The sequence below is a fragment of the Panthera uncia genome (assembly GCF_023721935.1).
Source record: "Panthera uncia isolate 11264 chromosome A3 unlocalized genomic scaffold, Puncia_PCG_1.0 HiC_scaffold_12, whole genome shotgun sequence".
Taxonomy (NCBI): domain Eukaryota; kingdom Metazoa; phylum Chordata; class Mammalia; order Carnivora; family Felidae; genus Panthera; species Panthera uncia.
Window position 1 is genome coordinate 8,949,764 of NW_026057579.1, and position 19,795 is coordinate 8,969,558.

At 40.3% G+C, this 19,795-nt stretch overlaps 1 protein-coding gene across 2 annotated transcripts in view; it reads left to right on the forward strand.

Moving 5' to 3' along the window:
• The window catches only part of CDKL4 (cyclin dependent kinase like 4), a 48,468-nt gene that overhangs the window by 7,497 nt on the left and 21,176 nt on the right, over window positions 1-19,795 (forward strand). Inside the window, exons 2-3 of one of the 2 annotated variants that reach the window (XM_049652250.1) lie at window positions 5,181-5,404; window positions 8,893-9,014. In XM_049652250.1, coding sequence (XP_049508207.1) covers window positions 5,237-5,404; window positions 8,893-9,014 — 290 coding nt within the window. In that variant the 5' untranslated portion in view covers window positions 5,181-5,236. Of the gene's footprint in view, window positions 1-4,980; window positions 5,405-8,892; window positions 9,015-19,795 lie in introns of those variants that run through there. The other variant, XM_049652251.1, reaches the window with a different exon arrangement.

The following is a 19,795-nucleotide window of genomic DNA, read 5'->3' on the forward strand; positions in this document are numbered from 1 at the left end:
CACATATTTATTGATATTGATAGTCTTTACCCTGTCATATTGTTTTATATTATAATTTTTACATGTATAATGTTAACGCTGTGTTCTTTCTCTATGTATTGTGTTTGATTTTTATTTCTTAGACTTCTTTGGGTATTTTTTTAGTGCTCTCAGTCCATTTTCTTATTTAACTTTTTATTCTCTGGTTTGTCTGTTTTTTTTTCAAGTTTATTTATTTATTTTGAGAGAGAGAGAGAACACACACGTGTAGGAGGGGCAGAGAGAGAGAGAATTCCAAGCAGGCCCCACACTGTCAGCATGGAGCCCAATGCAGGGCTCAAACTCACAAACCGTGAGGTCATGACCTGAGCCAAAATCAAGAGTTGGAGCTTAATCAACTGAGCCACCAAGGTGCCCCTGGTTTGCCTCTTTTTAATGGTGTATTTTACTCCCATCTATTTAGTTATCAATTTATTCTGCTTTCTTTGTTCCCTTTCCATTTTTTAAACAGATCTTTAATTGCATTACCTTCTACATTGTCAGCACTTCTAACTTTTATATATTATTCTTCCACCCTTGTCCCCATCTTTGCTCTAGTCATCAATTAAATATATTAAATGCTCACTATAAATCTCTTCTTGAAGTTTTCCCAATCACCTCTTGGCTGGGTGAAAGTTTCCTCTTGTAGATTCTTTAAGAGGGTTCATGAATATAATATTCCTGGAGGTCTTGCATATTTTAAACTGTTTATGTATGATTTTGCTACTTGAAGGACGGCTTGGTTGAGTGTAAAATCCTTGGCCTTCACTTTCTTCTCTTGAATCTCTTGAAAAGGCTGCTGTTGCACTGTGTCCTCTAGACAAGGTTGATGTCACTCTGTTTCTCTTATGGCTGCAGGCTATGAGAGTATTTGTTTTGATAGTTTTATTCAAATATGTCCGAGTTGATTGTTCTGATTTAGTTTTGCCAACTACCTGACGGGCCTTTTCTTTATTTTGACTTTGACTTTATTTTGCTGCCAGAAAAATTTCACGGATTATACTTTCAACTATTCGTTCTGTTCCACCATTTTGTTTTCTTCTTCGGAGACTCTAATTACATGTGTTGGGTCTTCTTTGCCTGTCTTCCATTTCAACCACTTTCTCTCTAAACTCTCTTACTTTTTCTTTTCTCGTTTTTAATCTCTTAATTGTTGTTCTGTCTTTTTAAAATGTCCCTTATTAAGTTTTCATTGGAATCTATTCTTTCATTGGTGTCTTGTTTTTTAGCCTTTATTTCTGAGATGATTTTGTCTTTTTCTTGTATTTTTTTTCCCTGAGTTCAATCAACTATCTTTTTTTTTTATTATTTATTTATGTTTTTGTTTACTTCTGGTCTTATTTGAATTTCTGATTCCAAGTGCTTTTCATATATCCAGATGAATGTTAGAAGATATTTAAATCGGTTTGGAGTGTTGTGTTAGTTTTCTTCTGCTTCACTGTTAGGTTTTTTGGACATGATTTTCATCAGCTGAAATGTTCCATTCTCATTTCTATTTTCTTCCAATAATAGGTTTGTGTGGAGACCGCTTTCGTCTATTTGATTCCCTGGGCAAGGTTTGGCTTGTGATAGTTGACAGCAGTCCTAGGTCAAGAGAGTCCGCTCTGTCAATGTACCAAAGTGCAGTTTCTTTAATGAGTAGCACTTTTTTTTTTAATTAGGGGCAGAGAGATTTGCATGTCCTTCAGTTTTGGGGTTCTCTTTTGTCATGCAGGGGCACAAATTTACCCTCTTGCTTCTTTTACTCTTCACTCTCCAGTCTCTGACAGAGATTGGATAAGCCTCTCCCTTCCCTCTTGCCCTTCTCTTCCCCAATAGTGTCACACTGACTGATGCCTTCTCGACATCCGTAACTTTTAAGTCCTTTCCCTGTGGTGACTGCTCTGATCCACTGAGACACTCTCAGTATTTTTGCACTTGTGATGTATTTTCTCTTTGGGTGGGGGGAAGGGGGGATGATTTTAAGTCTATCTCAGGCCCTTCATTTCCTCTCCTGTCTCCTTTACAGTTTTTCCAGATCCCACCGCATTTCTGTATTCGTTCTCTGCAAAGGCTTCTAGTGGGATCCTAAGAAATATCTCTTCCAGAATTTGGAGTGTACTTTTCTACTTAAGTTTTTAAATTCCTCTTTCCTATTATGTTGGAAGCATTTCATTTATGTGCATTTTCTTATTAAGTTTATTTTTATTTAAGAGAGAGATAGAGAGCAAGCCACATGTGGGGCCCAAACTCCCGAACTGTGTGATCATGACCTAAGCCAAAATCAAGAGTCAGATGCTTAACCAACGGAGCCACTCAGGCGCCCCAATATTTATGTGGTTTTATTGTTCTGGTTGATTTCTACAGCTTTGTGAAAGACACGTGACAAGATTAGAGTTAGACAGCCATCACTATCCTTGGCTGTCTCAAAGTTCCCCACCATATCCATCTTCACAAACCGTTTAGGTAGAATGTGGAGCAGGTATGTGAACTTTGGGTAGAGGTAGAGGTAGAGGATAAGAAAGAAGGCATTTGGCTTAGAACAAACTGACTTTGAAACGATTCTATTTGTGTAGAGATAGTCATCAAACAGATAGTTGGGCTGTACCTCAGATAAGAGATAGAAATTACTGCTTCTTAAAACTCTGGTAGAGTCCTAGTAGGCTGGAATTAAAGCCATAAATCCCTTTGAGGAATTTCTGTCGTGGTCTAACTCCTGCCTGCATGCTCAGACCCATCTTCCATGAACATATAAGCCCTTTAGAAAGCAGCTACCATTGAGAGGTTAACAGGTAAAGTACTATTTTTCTGGTGTTTTATTTTATCATATTCAAAAGTTTGGTTGATGTGTCTGAGAAATCTAAATATTAGTCTGAGAACTCAATCATTATTAAGCCAGTTAGGGAAAAAAAAAAAAGAAAATCATAGATCAATAGATCAAAATATCTATCTAGAGGGAAATAGGAACATAATACATAGACGAACATCATGAGTAAGCTTTCTGGCATATTCATAGTTTCTTCCAGTAACCATAGGGCTTATCGAGTAGGTTAAGTTCATAAATCCACAAAGATCTATACTGATAACTTTCTAAAGCAAATTCCTAGTTTCTACTGTTTTATCACCTGTAACTAGGCTAAAGAACAAATCTATGCATGTTTATATATAAACAGATTTAAGATAATAATACCTATAGGGGCGCCTGGGTGGCCCAGTCGGTTAAGCGTCCGACTTCAGCTCAGGTCACGATCTCGCGGTCCGTGAGTTCGAGCCCCGCATCAGGCTCTGGGCTGATGGCTCAGAGCCTGGAGCCTGCTTCCGATTCTATGTCTCCCTCTCTCTCTGCCCCTCCCCCGTTCATGCTCTGTCTCTCTCTGTCTCAAAAATAAATAAACGTTAAAAAAATTTAAAAAAAAAAAAGATAATAATACCTATATAAAAATACAGTATAACTGATAGAGATTTCAGAACATAATCTGTGATGAATTTTCCATGTGTTATTTAAGAGTGTATGCTTCATTTTCATTTTCCATGTGTTATTTAAGAGTGTATGCTTCAGTTTTCTCCCTGTAATAAGAAAGAATAGAATCTACAAAAAAAAAAAAAAAAATGAGGCATTGTAAAATGGTTTAGTAATAGTCATTTACCAAGGTAAACACTCCCCCAGTTGTGTCTTTCTATGGTGACGGGTGAGAGTAGATGATTTCTTTCTCCATTGAGACAATCTGTGGGTGGAAAAGATGTTAGTGAAGTAAAAAAGAAAAAGAAAGAGGATACTCATTTGAACATGAGAAATCTGAAAAGGGGTCACCTCTTTTACTTGACATTTTATTAATACTAAGACCTGGATAAAATGGTTCTCCAAGCTGTGTATTCTTTTGAATTAACTGAGAGGCAGTATAGCCTAGTGATTGAAATTGTGATCTCTGGAGCTTGACTCCCTGGGTTCTAATTCCATACTAGCTTCACCTTGCCTTGGTTTTCTCATCCATATAATTGGATGAAAATCGCACTTACTTCATAGAATGGTTGTGCAAATTATATGTGATTTTCCTAGGACAATGTTATTTAAGGGCTAGCTCTTATTATCACTATTAGATTATATTAAGATTCTGCTGGATAAAGTAGGGTGGGATTTTTGAGACTTACTTGAATTTTTACATTTTTAATTCCTACACTAATTTCTTTAATTATGGTGGCCTTATTTGTTACTTACCATGTGATCCAGTCACCACAAAATTCACACATGGGTGATGCAGGACCAACAAATTAAATATTTCCATGGACATCATTATGGATATGAAAGCATTCGTGAAAAATTAGAGAAATCTGTCCTCTTTTTTGTGCTTTTTCTTTTCTTTGGGAGCTAAGAATTTAAGGATATGTTCCTTCATACATATAAGAGCCAAGAGCTGGAAAGATTTTGTTACTGTTTTTAATGGCTGCTTTATTTGACAGTCCATATCTGCTCTTTCCTCTGTCCACCAGGTGGAAGTGTAGCACTTTGTACCTTGTCTGGTTCTCAGTTCTTCCTAAACCCCCTTGTCAAATGGGTGAGGAGAGAAAAGAGAAACAATGTAATCAAGAGTATAAAAATGTTCCTTCAGTTGGATTTTACAGCATCATATTTTAATCATTTACTTGAGGATAATGAAAATAGACTAGATAAGGTTCCTTTCCACGAATTCCTTAATTCAACTGAAGTAAATACAGACCCACTATAAGAAATATATGAGATCTTGGGGCACCTGGGCGGCTCAGTCAGTTAAGTGTCCGACTTCAGGTCATGATGTCACAGTTCATGGGTTCGAGTCCTGAATTGGGCTGTGTGCTGTCTGCCAGTGCAGAGCCTGCTTGGGATCCTCTGTCTCCATCTCTGTTTGGCCCCTCCCCACATCTTCTCTTCTCTCTCTCTCTCTCTCTCTCTCTCTCTCTCTCAAAAATAAATAAATGTTAAAAAAATTTTTTTAATAAAAAAGAAATATATGAAATCTTTGCAGTAGCTCAAAGGACCACATAAAGACAACTAAACTGCCAAAATAATGTTCACATCTTTCTAAGTGTATTTAAAATTAATCGATGGAAATAAATCTCTGGCATCCTGAGTAAATTGGTTTTATGTAAAAGATTGTGAGAACATTGACCTTGATGACTTGATCAAGCTGAGTCGTCTTATTTTCCAGGTACAACATTGTGCTGCAAGGCAATCAATACAGTACCTTAAGTCACTTCAACCATAATGGAAAAGTATGAAAAATTAGCTAAGATTGGAGAGGGGTCCTATGGGGTTGTATTCAAATGCAGAAACAAAACCTCCGGACAAGTGGTAGCTATTAAAAAATTTGTGGAATCTGAAGATGATCCTGTTGTTAAGAAAATCGCACTAAGAGAAATACGTATGTTGAAGGTAGGTTAACTTTCTCTATATATCTATAACCTCATGGTATTGGATGAAATATGTATGCCCAAATTACAATTTGAATGCATCTTAAAGTGGTGTTGTTTTTCTGATTGGGCTTAAATTTCTTGGCATCAGCAACTGTGGAAAATGAGTTGATTATCACTTTGGACTTTGGCAGCTCTGATCCTGAAGTACTTTCCATTCTGGTTGGTAAATATCTACTGTCCTGAGCCCCTTCATCCCAGTGTTCACCCTCCCCCACCCCCGCCTTTCTCCGCTCATCCCCCACCCAATCCTCCTCCCCACAAACAGGCAACTAGAAGACCATCTCCCGGCACAGGATCCCCCAGGACTGGACTGTGGCATCCATAGGGGTTGGTCCTTCCTGTGTTCCACTGGTTCTTAGAACTATTGAGTATCTCCCCCAGCTATGTATACACATTTTCCACAAATAATTTGTTAGTTAGTTGTTGTTGTTGTTGTTGTTGTTGTTGTTGTTGTTTAAGTAAGCTCTATCCCCAATGTGGGGCTTGAACTAGGACCTGGAGGTCAAGTCACATGCTCTACCAACTGAGCCAGCCAGGTGCCCCTAAAGTTGTTTTTACTCTGATAGGATTTGACACGTAAGATTCATAAGTCTTCAATGGAAGTGTTTTCCTGTCCTAGAAATGTTACGGTTTTAGAACCAGAAAAGAACCTAGCGACACTTCTCATCCAGCACCTTATCTTATCAGGGAGGAAACTGAGGCACAGGGCAGCACCTCCCAAACATTAATGTGCATTGGAATCCCCAGGGGACTTTGCTAAAATGCACGTACTGAGTTGAAGGTGTGTGGTTAGCCTGAGATGCAGCATTTCCAGCAAACTCCTTGGGGGCACAGAAGGTTTGGAGACCAACTTGGAATAACAGAAACGTGATTTATATCCTCAAGAATACACAGCCGATCTTCACTTTTGACATGTGTCATCTTTTTTTAGGAAAACCCCAGAAGTCAGTTTTTAAAGGGAGATAATAATGATCATATTATCTGTACTTTCCAAGTATTATTTGCAGCAGGATTCCTAAAACTAATAATAGTTTAAAATATAATTTCATATACACCGACTGAGTTTTCAAGTACATCCATCATAAAAACCGGTTCACTGTTACCTCGCAGCCAGCAGAGGGCGCTGGTCAGCAGACAACTTATCACAGAGCTAAGCTACAGGGTGTGTCTGACCTGGCTGTGGGTTGTTTTCTAATGAAAGTAATGCTTTTTTATCCCCCACCTCCCACCTACCCACGACTGCAAGTAAGGTTAATGCTCGTAGTACCTCCTGGGTCACAGTGCCCCAATTTGACTTGAAGGTAAAAAGTAGCCAGATTCCACCTCAGCTTGGTCTCTGGTGACGGTTCCCATAACGTACCCCTTTTCTGCTTTTGGTATGTTATACCCATGCATGCCCTGAACAGTTTCCTTCCATGATAAACTTCACGTCCCTTCCTCCTATCTTCCTGTTATTTAAATGTGATTTGATTTTTGTCCTCCTTATCACCTGTGTTACTGATACAAGTCACTGTTTTCCTGGGCTAAGTTAATTTAATTTGCAAAGGGGATATGTATTGCTCATCTACCCCAAACCGGGTTTGACCAGGTTAGCATCTGTGAATCCCTTAGCCTCCTGGTAGAGACACTGTTTCATTTCCATCCTGTGGTTTTCAGTGTAGCACAAAGCAGCTAGCTTACCTGTGTGACCTGTTTCCTCCCGTTTGCCTCTCTGCTGTCTTAGGCAACGGCAAGTTGATTTTGTGCTCTGGACATATTTTTAATATGTAATGGAGTCCTTTTTCCCAAACTGTTGAACAGCAGACACATAGTTGCAGACTCATTTTTTTTTTTTCCTTCAAGTCATGCTTACAGGTACTAAAGTAGAGGAGGCTATCGCTACTGGGCCTGCAAAGTATTTATGCAGCTCCTACTGTATACACAATACTGTGTTCCCTCTATGTATCTTTCTGAGTAAGTGGTAGAGGGTTTGGAAAGTGATGTATCTGTATACTGGAAAACAATAGGGAAGACGAGTTATATGTAAGTAGGAGTGATCAGATGTCCTGATTCATAGCTTTTGTCCCAGAATCCGGTCTGGTTAGCACCCTCTTTCAAAAGCACCCTAGAGTGTGAGGGCGATCTGTCACCGCCTGGACTGCCAAAGGTGGTTTGGCTGATCCGGCTGGCTAGGCTGTTTTCCTCTTCCTCCCTCACCACTCCATGTGCATCTTGGAGCTTGGAGCTGCATGCTTGGCCGAAGAGGACGACCTTCCCTGATACAGGAGGACCGCTCTTCCGTCAAGGGCCTAGGAGTAGCTGCGTTCCCCTGCTACAACCCCCAAACGAGCTCTCAAAAGCCTCCTGGTTTGTGCGCTAACTTACACAGTGGCCCTAGCTGTAGGCAGGATGACCGTATCTGCCTATGTGCCTGGGACAGTCTTGGCTTATGCTTGTTACCCTGATTGGATGATAAGTTATATAGTTAACTCTATGATGGATTATCTTCAGCAGAATTTTCCCTCTGGTTCATAGCATTAAACAGGTGCCTTGTGAAATCCTTCAGCTTGAGACGGAATTTAGCACATAAGACATCTAAGCATAAGAGAGAACAATAGAATCAAAGAACAGAGATGAAAACATGATAAATAAAGTAAAAACACACTGTGGGGACTCGTAGAATAGGCAGCTTAATCAGAGTTGAACGTTGGGATCTGGTATTTCTGAAAAACAACACGCAAATCCAGACTGGGTTTAAACCCATGACAATATGCAAACTTAGTGGGGATTAATAATTTTTAGAGCCTTTTACTCAGTAATTCCATTTCTTCAATTTTTTATTTAGGTTATTTTATGACCTGGATGTTTAGAATTTTCACAAACTACAGAAAGTGTTTGTGGAATCAGTGCCTGTATTTTAAGTTGTGCACTTTATTTGCTATCTCCAGAGAGATTCAAGCAGTTTAATTACCATCTATACACAGGTACATTAAATAAACTCTTAAAGGATTTATTTTAAAGAAGAAGGGCGCCTGGGTGGCTCAGTCGGTTAAGCGTCCGACTTCGGCTCAGGTCACGATCTCGCGGTCCGTGAGTTCGAGCCCCGCGTCGGGCTCTGGGCTGATGGCTCAGAGCCTGGAGCCTGCTTCCGATTCTGTGTCTCCCTCTCTCTCTGCCCCTCCCCCGTTCATGCTCTGTCTCTCTCTGCCTCAAAAATAAATAAAACGTTAAAAAAGAAAAAAAAATTAAAAAAAAATAAAGAAGAAAAACATCTTCTTTTTCAACCTGAAGTTTCTATGATTCTTACCAAGAGTAGTTCCTCTTGTGAGTAACCATCATAAAATTATCCACAAGAGATGCACGGGGCATGGTAAGCAAGGCCTTCTATTGTTCAAATTGTAAGGGATCCGGGGAGAAAGTACTATAAGAAATAAAATCACCAGACTTTGTATTTCAATTCCTTTGCAGCAATTAAAGCACCCAAACCTTGTGAACCTCATTGAGGTGTTCAGGAGAAAGAGGAAAATGCATTTAGTTTTTGAATACTGTGATCACACACTTTTAAATGAGCTGGAAAGAAACCCCAAAGGGTAAGTGACACAGAAACTGAGGCTCTTGTGGCCATTTGGTTTCATTATATGTGGGATTAACTGTGGCAAATTTCAAATATGAAACACAGTCCTCTTTCTACCAAGATGTGTCTGCTGGCTACCCCTTTCCCATCTGAGTTAGGATGTGCTCAGAGGAACACGAATATTAGCCTAGAATAAAAATATTTAGGAAGACAAATCTGCAAATATAAATCACAACGCGTTTTGAGGCTAACTTCCCTACAGGCATACCTCGGAGATATTGCAGGTTTGGTTCTAAATCATTGCAATAAAGCCGACATTGCAATAAAGTGAGTCAAATGAATTTTTTGGCTTCCCAGTGCATACAGAAGTTATGTTTACACTATATTGTAGACTATTAAGTGCTCAATAGCATCATGTCTAAAAAAGCAATGTACATACCTTCATTTAAAAATATTTTATTGCTGAAAAATGCTAACCATCATCTGAACATTTAGCGAGTCATAACCACTGGTCCCAGATCACCATAAAATACAATAATAATGAAAAAGTTTGAAATATTAGGAGAATTACCAAACACAGAGACACAAAGTGAGCAAATGCTCTTGGAAAAATGGCGCCAGTGGACTGCCTCCACAGGGGATTTCCACAAACCTGCAATTTGTGAAAAAACACAATGTCTGTGAAGTACAATAAAGCAAAGCATAATAAAGCAGGGCAATAAAACGAGGTATGCCTGTCTTGTCAAGGAATGAACCATGGTTCAATATTAGGATTCCACTGAAATTAGAATCCATATAATTCACTAAAAGGTTAAAGGAGAAAAAATACATGTGGTTGATAAAATTTGAAAAGGCAGTTGATAAATTCAACATCCTTTCCTGATTCTTAAAAAAAAAAAAAAAAAAAAACCTTAGCAAAGTAGGGTTAAATGCTTTCCTAGTGCATATGCATGCACACACACGCCCCTCTTCAGATCAACAGCTAGTTTTATACTCAGCACTAAAGGAACCACCATTAAAGTGAGAAATGAGGAAGTCAGTTGTCACTACCATAAGGCAACACTGTTCTGAGAGCTCTAGCCAATGTAATGTAATAAGAAAGACAAATAGAATATGTAACTTTGGAAACAAGATCGAACTGTCTTTATATGGATGATAGTATTCTACAAAATCTAAGATAATTGCCTAAAGGATCATTATAACCAGTGGAATTCAGTATCATGAGTACAGCACCCCAAATTCCACACATAAAAATTAACCGCTTTTGTATCAATGAGCACTTTAGGAAAGCTAGTGGAGAAGGATCTTATTCAAATATCAGTAACAAAAAAGTTTAGAAATAAAGATAAAAAGAATTGTTCAGACTCTACATAGGAAAGACAACTACAAAATTTAAGTGAGGTACATAAATGATTTTATTTAAATGAACATTTATTTCTGGGTAGAAATATTCATTATTATAAAGATATTGCTTCCCTAATTTATTTATTTATTGCACAAAATCTAATCAGAATGCCAATGGGATTTTTTTTTAACTTGAAAAGCAAGTTCTCTAAATCAAGAAATTTTTTAAAAAGAAAAAAGGGGACTTAAACTGCCAAATATTAAATTATATCAGCTTTAGAGATTCCTTTTGACAAAATGTACCATAAACAAAACTAAAAAAGAAGTGGCAAATTAGGTAATTATTTGCCAGATGAAGAATTAATATCATTTCACTTGCAGATTTTGCAAATCAAATGTTTTAAAAGATTAGTGCCCCATTTGAAAATATATTCATTCAAAAAAACTTGAGTAAAATACTACTGTTTTTCCAGCTAGGTGCTAAGGATATAGCAGCAAACAGAACACATTAAAAAAGTTCCCTGGGGGTGCCTGGCTGGCTCAGTCGGTTGAGCGTCCGACTTTGGCTCAGGTCATGATCTCATGGTTAGTGAGTTCAAGCCCCGCCTCGGGCTCTATGCTGACAGCTTAGAGCCTGGAGCCTGCTTCGGATTCTGTGTCTCCCTCTCTCTCTGCTCCTCCCATTAACACTCCACCTCTCTCTCAAAAATAAATAAAGATAAATAAATAAATAAATAAATAAATAAATAAATAAATAAATAAAAGTTTATTTATTTTTGAGACAGAATGTGAGTGGGGGAAGGGCAGAGAAAGGGGGAGGTTCACAGATTTTGAAGCAGGCTCCAGGCTCTGTGCTGACAGGGCTCGAACTCACGAACTGTGAGATCATGACCTGAGCCAAAGTTGGCCGCTTAACCTACTGAGCCACTCAGGCACCCCTAAATGGTTTTCATCTTTTAACCAAGAAAGGACATTTAGAGAAATTTGTAGTAAGAAAATAATCAGATAGGTGCAAAAAGTTACACATAAGAATGTTCAACACATCATTATTTACTACAACAACAACAAACTGGGACTGACCTAATTTTCCATTAGTAAAGCTTTGGTTAAATGCACTTTGCTATATCCATACAATGGAACACTATGCATCCAACCCATTAATAAGGAAGTTGGATAGTTCATGTTCTGGGGAAAATGTTCATGAAATGTTATGTGAAAAAAAAAAGAGATTATAAAGCATAATTTTCAGTGTAATTGAAAATTTATTTTGAATTGTCCCTATATCCTAGTGAATGCACATATTTTCCTCTGAAAATAAAAATTAATTAAAAAACACAGTTTAAATGAGGAATTAATTCATAGTTCAACTTTATTGCGAACAAAATAGGGTTTTGTATTGGCTTAGACAACAGATTGTTCAGCCATCCTATAAGTTAATTTATAAATTACATTTTCAGAAAACTTAGAAATATAATTTTTTTAATGTTTATTTTTGAGAGAGCGAGAGACAGAGCATGATTGGGGGAGGGGCAGAGAGAGGGAGACACAGAATCTGAGCAGGCTCCAGGCTCTGAGCTGTCAGCACAGAGCCCGACATGGGGCTCGAACTCACAGACCATGAGATCATGACCTGAGCCAAAGTTGGACACTTAACTGACTGAGCCACCCAGGTACCCTCATTTTATTTTTTAGAGAGACAGAGTGCAAGCAGGGGAGGGGCAGAGAGGGGGGGGGGACACGGAATCCAAAGCAGGCTCCAGGCTCTGAGCTGTCAGCACAGAGCCTGATGCAGCCTTGAACTCACTAACCACGAGATCATGACTTGAGCCGAAGTCGGACGCTTAACCAACTGAGCCACCCAGGTGCCCCTTTGAAACTTAGAAATATAATTGTTCAAGGCCCTGAAAATAAAACGTACAGTACATACTACACGTGTACCTGTTTAATTGAACTAAACATCTTTCTCTTCCCTCTATGATGCATAAGCTTTCCTGCTGGTAGGACTTAGCTGATGCTCTTCCTTTAATCTAGAATATTCTAAACTTTTCCACTTTCCCTATCTCTATCATAATCTTTACAATGAGAAATCCTACCCCCCACTCCCTTCTTAAAACCTACTTAGAGAACAGCCAGGAGAGTGTAAAACCAGTGACTAGCAAACAGAGGTAAACAACCAGGCCACATACATACCAACCCTCTTTGAGCCGTTGTTTATTAGGGTAAATTCGCAGTTTGGGGAAGTCACGGTGTGCAGCCATGAGACAATCGATGTGGTGGATGTGTGGGATGGGCTGTGGGATGGTGAGATGATCATCCAGAGACCTGAGGACTAAGTTACCTCATGAAGAAGAGCTGATTTAACACTAAGATGGTGAAAGTACTGCTTCCTCTGCCAGATGGAACCTCTGGTGTCCTCTACTTTGTGGGGAGCACAAAAAGCATTTGTTAGATAACAGCGGCATAGCGAGTACTGAGTACGGCGACAGTGTCGGATTTGCTCGGGTAAAGAAACCACACGGATGTACAGCAACTGAAATTGGCATCATCTGGTTAAACTTAAAACGATCTAGTCCCATTCTGTGTTCTACAGTAAGTACAATGGGTAAGTTAATGGTGATGTGATAGACATTGCCTTCCCGCCAGAGAAAGGATTTTCTTTCCCATTGCACCACGTATAATGGAATAATCCTGCCTTCAGGAAGCTTAAAATCTAATGAGGAACCAGAGATACAAAAGAAAAATTACAAATGATTATAATGTTATAAAACTACTAATGGGTTTATAAAACTATGGCTGTCCACTCCACTTCTGGCTGGCAATAGCATGTTATGTACATTTGTAAACCAGGGCTTCAATTTCTTTCTTTTTTTTTTTCAATTTTAGCTTTATTGAGTTATAGTTGACACATAAAAGGTTTGAATTTCTTTCTCTTTCTCAGTTAACTGTTCACAGAAAATTTCCCGTGAGACCGGGTGTGGTCTGGTGGAGAGATAGCAGTGAATCATGAGTACTGAGAAATACATTAGTGAGGGTTGCACAAGCGTCATGTCCCAGATTATGAAGTGGGGAGATCCTTTCTCTGAAACGGCTTCCTGATTTCAGCGGGGATGGTGGGATCGCTGGATGACAGAAACCAAGTAGTAGTGCTTCGTTTCCAGAATTGCTGTAATAGGCAACAGAGCCATAGTGATGATCAAAATGTTTTAATTAATCATAGGTTCTCTGAAACCAAAATAGATGGGCAGATCACTAAAGTCCCGTTTGTTCTATAAAAACTGGGGACTAGAAGCTTGACTTGAGTCACCACAGTAGCCAATTCACAGAGCCAGGGCCTTGTGAACCAAGGGAAGACGGCTGTCCTTGAAGCATAGCCCTACAATGACATCACACATATGTATTTAATTCTTCCCCTCAGCCTGCCCTAAAGTAGTCTGCCGCCATTTACAGGACAGTTGTGCACTGGGAAAAGAGAAATACCCTATCTTTTGGGAATTACTGGACAATGCTCTGAGGTAAAACCAGTCCCCAGTGACTTTGAAAGCCACTGTGGTTCATCAGTTTTGGGGGGATGGGGAGCATTAAGCATTAGGTCTGGTAGTAAATGAAATCTTGACTCAAATGCATCTCATGATCATCCTACCACATCCACAAATCCATCCTTGGGATTATTTCCCCATTTCCTAACTGGGTACCTGAAATAGATACACTAACAGATGGAAAAAGAGCCAGTTGACTCTGACCCAAGGAATGAAAACTCTTGTGGTAGGAAGAACCTAGTGGAAGTGTCTGGTCGGCTGCTTCTTTACCAAAATAGAAAACTGAAAGCCATGCTACGTATTCGAGGAAGAGCATAAATTGGTGCTACCATTTTATGCTACCATACATACATGGTATGCTACCATACACTTTGAGGAGACACAGTTGGGAGGTAGATAAGCATGTTGCATGTGCAGAATCCTCTCCAACACTCCTATCTCCTCAGATCTTTGGATCTCCTCCTCCTCATTTTCCTAATGAATTTCTGGCAGTCAACTTCAATTGCCATAGACAACCATTTCGTCTAGGTTTCAATCAACCAATTTAGCAATCAACTAGACCCACTCCTAGCTGCTCCAGATAGTCTGTTGAAACTAGAATCTCTAGTAAGTTTGCCCATAGTGTTATAATCAGCCCAGTCTAAAATTATGATTCTTCCTGTCTGTTCCTACATCAGTGAAATCCATTTTTACATGCATTCACCACTGTAAATTAGCAACATCTTATAGTTCTTTTTTTGCTGCACAAACCCTTTTCCTCTGTTTGACTTTGTAATAGGCCCCCTGGGACATGCTGAAATCTGACTTTGAGAGGTGATGGGGGGAGGAGCCTTGAGAAGAGGCATCCCCAGGCCATGCACCTGCCTCAAGTGAGAACACTGGAGGCTTCTTGTCAAGGCAAAATCAGCCTCATCATACAAGTCTGGGCACTGCTTTGCATGGCATGGGATGTTCGGTGGGAAATTGGGGTGCTCTTAGTAATATGAATACTTCCGAGAGTCACATTTCAATTCTTGAGGCTTAGATAGCTCTTTCTCAGTTAACTAACCGAGAAACTAATTAAACTCACACAAGTCAAATCTATGTTGTCACTTAGTACCCTGTAGGATTATTCTCAGTGTCTGATTTTTCAGTCATTTCACGGTATTCCTATGGGTCCACAAAGTGAGCCCTATAGACATAAGTAAAAAGGGGTTCTTTTAGGGCAAGCATTGAAACTCTGGCTTCTTAACTGTGCCTTGAACCAAGATATAAAAGCCCTAAACGTGACCTCTTTAAAAATTTCTCATGAAGTTAGAAAGAGCCAGCACACCCCACTCTTCTTTGATTATTTACATTTCCCATATTATTCTATCACATTCAGTCCACCAAAGCCCTGCCTTGAGAAGGCACTTTTTCCAGATGACCACAGATGATGATTTAACAATTATCTCATCACTAGGTGCCCATCTACCATCTATTCCAGTCACTAATGGTAATTAAGTTCTCCTGCCTTCAGACCTAATTAAATCAGATAGCCAATCCCCAATTCCCAATCCTTTTTGCCCACACCTACTTCTGGTATTGAATTCTGAGCAGGTCAGGATTCAACAACATAATTCACTCCAGCTAGTTTAAGCAAAAAGGGATTTATTACGAAGTGTTAGTTTATAAAATTTCTGAAAGTGCCAGAGAACAAGCTTAGTTTAAGTACCTAATGGATACCAGGTACCTTTCTAGGCCCCGGAGCTTCAATAAGGGACAAGACAAAGTCCTTGAATTGGAAGAAAGCACAAGGAGTCAGGGAATGCCTAGGGAAAGGAGGAGAATGGACCATAAACACAAAGATCTGGGGGTCGCAAGCCTAGGCATGTTCAGGGAATGGCAGGAACCGATGGGGCTGGGGCAGAGTACCTGTGGGAATGTGGGAGGAGACAGAAGGGGAGGAGGACAGTGTGAAGGGGCTGGTAGACCAGAGTAATTAGGTTGGCTTTCATTCTAGGATAGCAAGGGTTTACCGAGAAGGACTCCTTTCATCTCGGGTCCTGACAATGAAATCAGGTTTTCCCATATTAAGTTATATAACAAATTAAAACAAAGATGCTGCGTTCTGATGTGAGCATCAGGATTCCCCTGAGTGACCGAGAGAGAGAGAGAGAAGTCCCCTGAGCAATCCAGCCTGAATTCCCTGATGGCGCCACCCTTATTACAGTCTTGAGCTAGGATGTCTAGTTTTTGCTCTGAGGCCTTCATTATTCCTTGCAATATCTGTTTCTGCACTCCCCCAGAGGATGATATTTAAACACTGAGTGTCAGTTGACTTCTTCAGAAGGTTTTATTTCCCTTCAGAACACTTTGAGAAATGCTGCCTGTGGCTGAATAATGTTGCAACTCTCTATCTTTCTGGAATGAGCACTGTGTGAATCTGTATTCTCTTTGATAACTATCTTCTCTTTGTAGGGTCAGTGGTATTTGTTTGTAGTTGGTATTTTGTATATATGTTGTGTTGCCTGTGATGGAACCTGCCTTCTTGGAATCTGAGCTGACTATTCTGTGTAGGGCCACGCCATGACACTTGATGTGAGATGCCATGAGACAAACACTCCTCTTCCACAGCGAGAGCTCGGGACTTCCCTATGGCATTAGTTCATGTCTGATTCCATGTTATCGACGCTAGAACCCTGGGTCCTGCCAGTCCCTACCTTGTTTCCCGATCCCAGGACTTGAGCCCCTGTGCCAGCCGTCCTTTGATCCCACCTGGCATTCCATTTCTGCATGAATCGGGACCGGTGTTACTCTTGCTGGTCCCTCACAAGGACTGAAATCCACCTCCCTTCCCTCCACCACCACCACTGTAATCAGAATCACCAGATCTCACCAGCATTATTAAATTTGCCACCTAATTAACCTTCCTGTATCTGCTTTGCCCCCAGAAATCCATTCTCCATATTATGCCACTTGCCTTCTTGAGTCCTTTCAATGACTTTCCTTTAGATTCACAGTAAAATCCAAACTACCTACCCAGATCTGTAATCCCTCCGTGACTTGGCCTCTGCCAGCCTCACCTTCTTCACTCATGCTTTGGCCACACTGGCCTCCTTATTGCTTTTCCCACACTCCCCATTCTTTCTTACCTCAGGGCCTGTTGTTAGTCTTTTGAGGCTCTTCTTGTCTTTGTATAGCGTCTGAGTCCCATCTACTGGCCTCACCTGATCTCAGACCCACATTTCCTGAACCTATGGAGATACTAAAACCCAGACTCTTAGGGCATAGACTTCTTAATAAACTTTCAGGGCACTGTTCTATTTTTACACATGAGGAACACTGAAGGCACATATAACTGGCCCAAGGTTATAAAACTTGGAAGCAGGGATTTGAACCGTGCCTCATAGTGCTCAAAAATGGCTCTACTATTCTATTGCAAAAACGTTTAAGCGATGTCTCCAGCTTGGCTCTGGGCAAAGAGGGGGAAAAAGATCAAGTTATATCAGAATTCAGTGTGGGAAACAGAAATGGCTCTAGATACTTCCAGTGGAAAGGGATTTAATACTGAGAATTAGGGGCTTTCACAATATTAATAATACTTAATAATTAGAAGAGCTGGAGTCAAAGGGCTGCCGTCAGCCTGTGAATATCAAGAACAGGCCGCCATAATTGTGACCTGAGATCAGAAAACTGCCCTGAGAAAAACACCTCCACACACTTGCCGCTTCTCCATATATGCCCCAGCTCCACACGGTGGTGTCTTGTGTGGACCAGCGACACCTGCAGGATGAGTTTAGTTTGTAAAAAGTGATCTAGGGGCGCCTGGGTGGCTCAGTCAGTTAAGCGTCTGGCTCTTGATTTCTGTTCAGGTCATGATCTCACCGTTGGTGAGTTCGAGCCCCACACGGGGCTCCTCGCTGACAGGTGGATCCCACTTGGGATTCTTCCCCTCTCTCTGCCCCTCCCCCACATGCACTCTCTCTGTCTCTCAAAATAAATAGAAACTTCTAAAAAATTGATCTAAACATAGGATTTACATTTCCAAATATGATAAAATATTAAAGCTGAATGACTAGGTGTGTTTGGGATATTCGATAATCCTAAATTTTTTAATTAAAAAATTTTACAGTAAGCATTTAGCAAAAGACATCTTGTGTTTCAGATTTTTGAAACTATGCAACCAGCAACCCCCATCTCCATGAATAGGGTTGAAAAACAAACAACACCTGGATAAAAATATTTGCGGCACACATGCTGACTCCAGTGTATGTTGAGCCTTCATAAATCAACTTAAAAAAACTTTTTAAAGTTTTTATTTATTTTTGAGAGACAGAGAAAGACAGAGCATGTGTGGGGGAGGAGCAGAGAGAGAGGGAGACATGGAACCCGAAGCAGGATCCAGGTTCAGAGCTGTCAGCACAAAACCCGTTGCAGGGCTCAAACCCATGAACCATGAGATCATGACCTGAGCTGAAGTCGGACGCTTAACTGACTGAGCCACCCAGGCGTCCCTTCATGAATCAATTTTAAGAAGAGTAAACAGACCAGTCAAAAAAGACATAAAGGCCATGAACAGGAAGAACACAAAGGAAGAAATGTAATGTCCAATAATCATGTGAAAATTAAAAGTCACTAGTAATTAGTAAAATGGAAATGAAAACCAAAATGAGCTTTTTATTTTAACCACAGATTGGCAAACATAACATTGGCAAAACCGGCTGTTGGCAAGACAATGAGGGGACAGGGGCTTCGACACGCAGATGTTTGGTGGGAGCGTTAATGGGTCTAACCTTTCTTAGAGAAGGTAGTTTGGAAGTATGTAACTGAAAACGTCTTCAGAGGGACAGTGATGTGAGCAATGGCAAAATGTCAGCAGAAAGTTACGGGGAATGTAATTGCTATCATTTACAGAGATGGCTACACGAAATAGACTCGTCCCAGATGGAGTGGAGGTTACCCAGATCTCCATTTCCGCAATGGAAAATACCTTCCAGTATTTCCAGGGCTCTGCAGGGACAAGAAGCATCCAGCCTTCCATCCTCCTGGGGGCTGTGTTCTCCCTGGCTTCCCCTGGCTGGGGACCTGCCTGCTTACCGGGTGTACGAAACTTACAAAACAACTGTAGCACGTGTGCGAGTGTGTTTACCACCAAACCCTCGGAAGTCAGTCTTCCAGTTTGCCCTTCCTCCTACAGGTCCTACCTGCAGAATCAAAATGTAACTTGTGCCTACCGTTAGCCTTAGAAATCCCACCTCTAGAACTTAACTTAAAAAGATGATTACAGATGTTCATTGACATGTTGTTTCTAGGCATAAAATTGGGCCAACCTAATTGCTCACCAGTGGGAACTAAGTAAGTAAACTATGACACATCCGTATAATGAGACCATGAAATAGGTGTAAACGTATTAGTATTTGTGCCGCTATGTATTAAAATGTTTCTGAAAGAGGTGGGGGGAGTTGCAGAAGATGAAATGTATGACTAGCCAGGTGTGAGAGAGATTTCATCACGGATATGCTTTTATACTCTTTAAATGTTGAGCCATACGAACACATATATTTAAAATTAAAGTTAAAAAGTAAATGCAGGGACACCTGGGTGGCTCAGTCCGTTAAACGTCCAACTTCAGCTCAGGTCGTGATCTCGCGGTTCGCAAGTTGGAGCCCTGCGTCAGGCTCTGTGCTGACAGCTCAGAGCCCGCTTCGGATTCTGTGTCTCCCTCTCTCTCTGCCCCTCCCCTGCCCTTTCCCTCTCAAAAGTAAAAATAAAAAATGAAAAATAAAAACAAAAAAATGAAAAGTAAATGCAGAGAGAGACAGAGAGAGGGAGAGGAACAGAGATGCCTGAAGAAACACAGATGCCTGTGCATTCCAGCAATTATTTTGGGGTAGCAAGTTTTGAGTCAACACTTTGTATTCTTTTGCTTGTCTGTAGTGTTTGGATTTTTGTGATA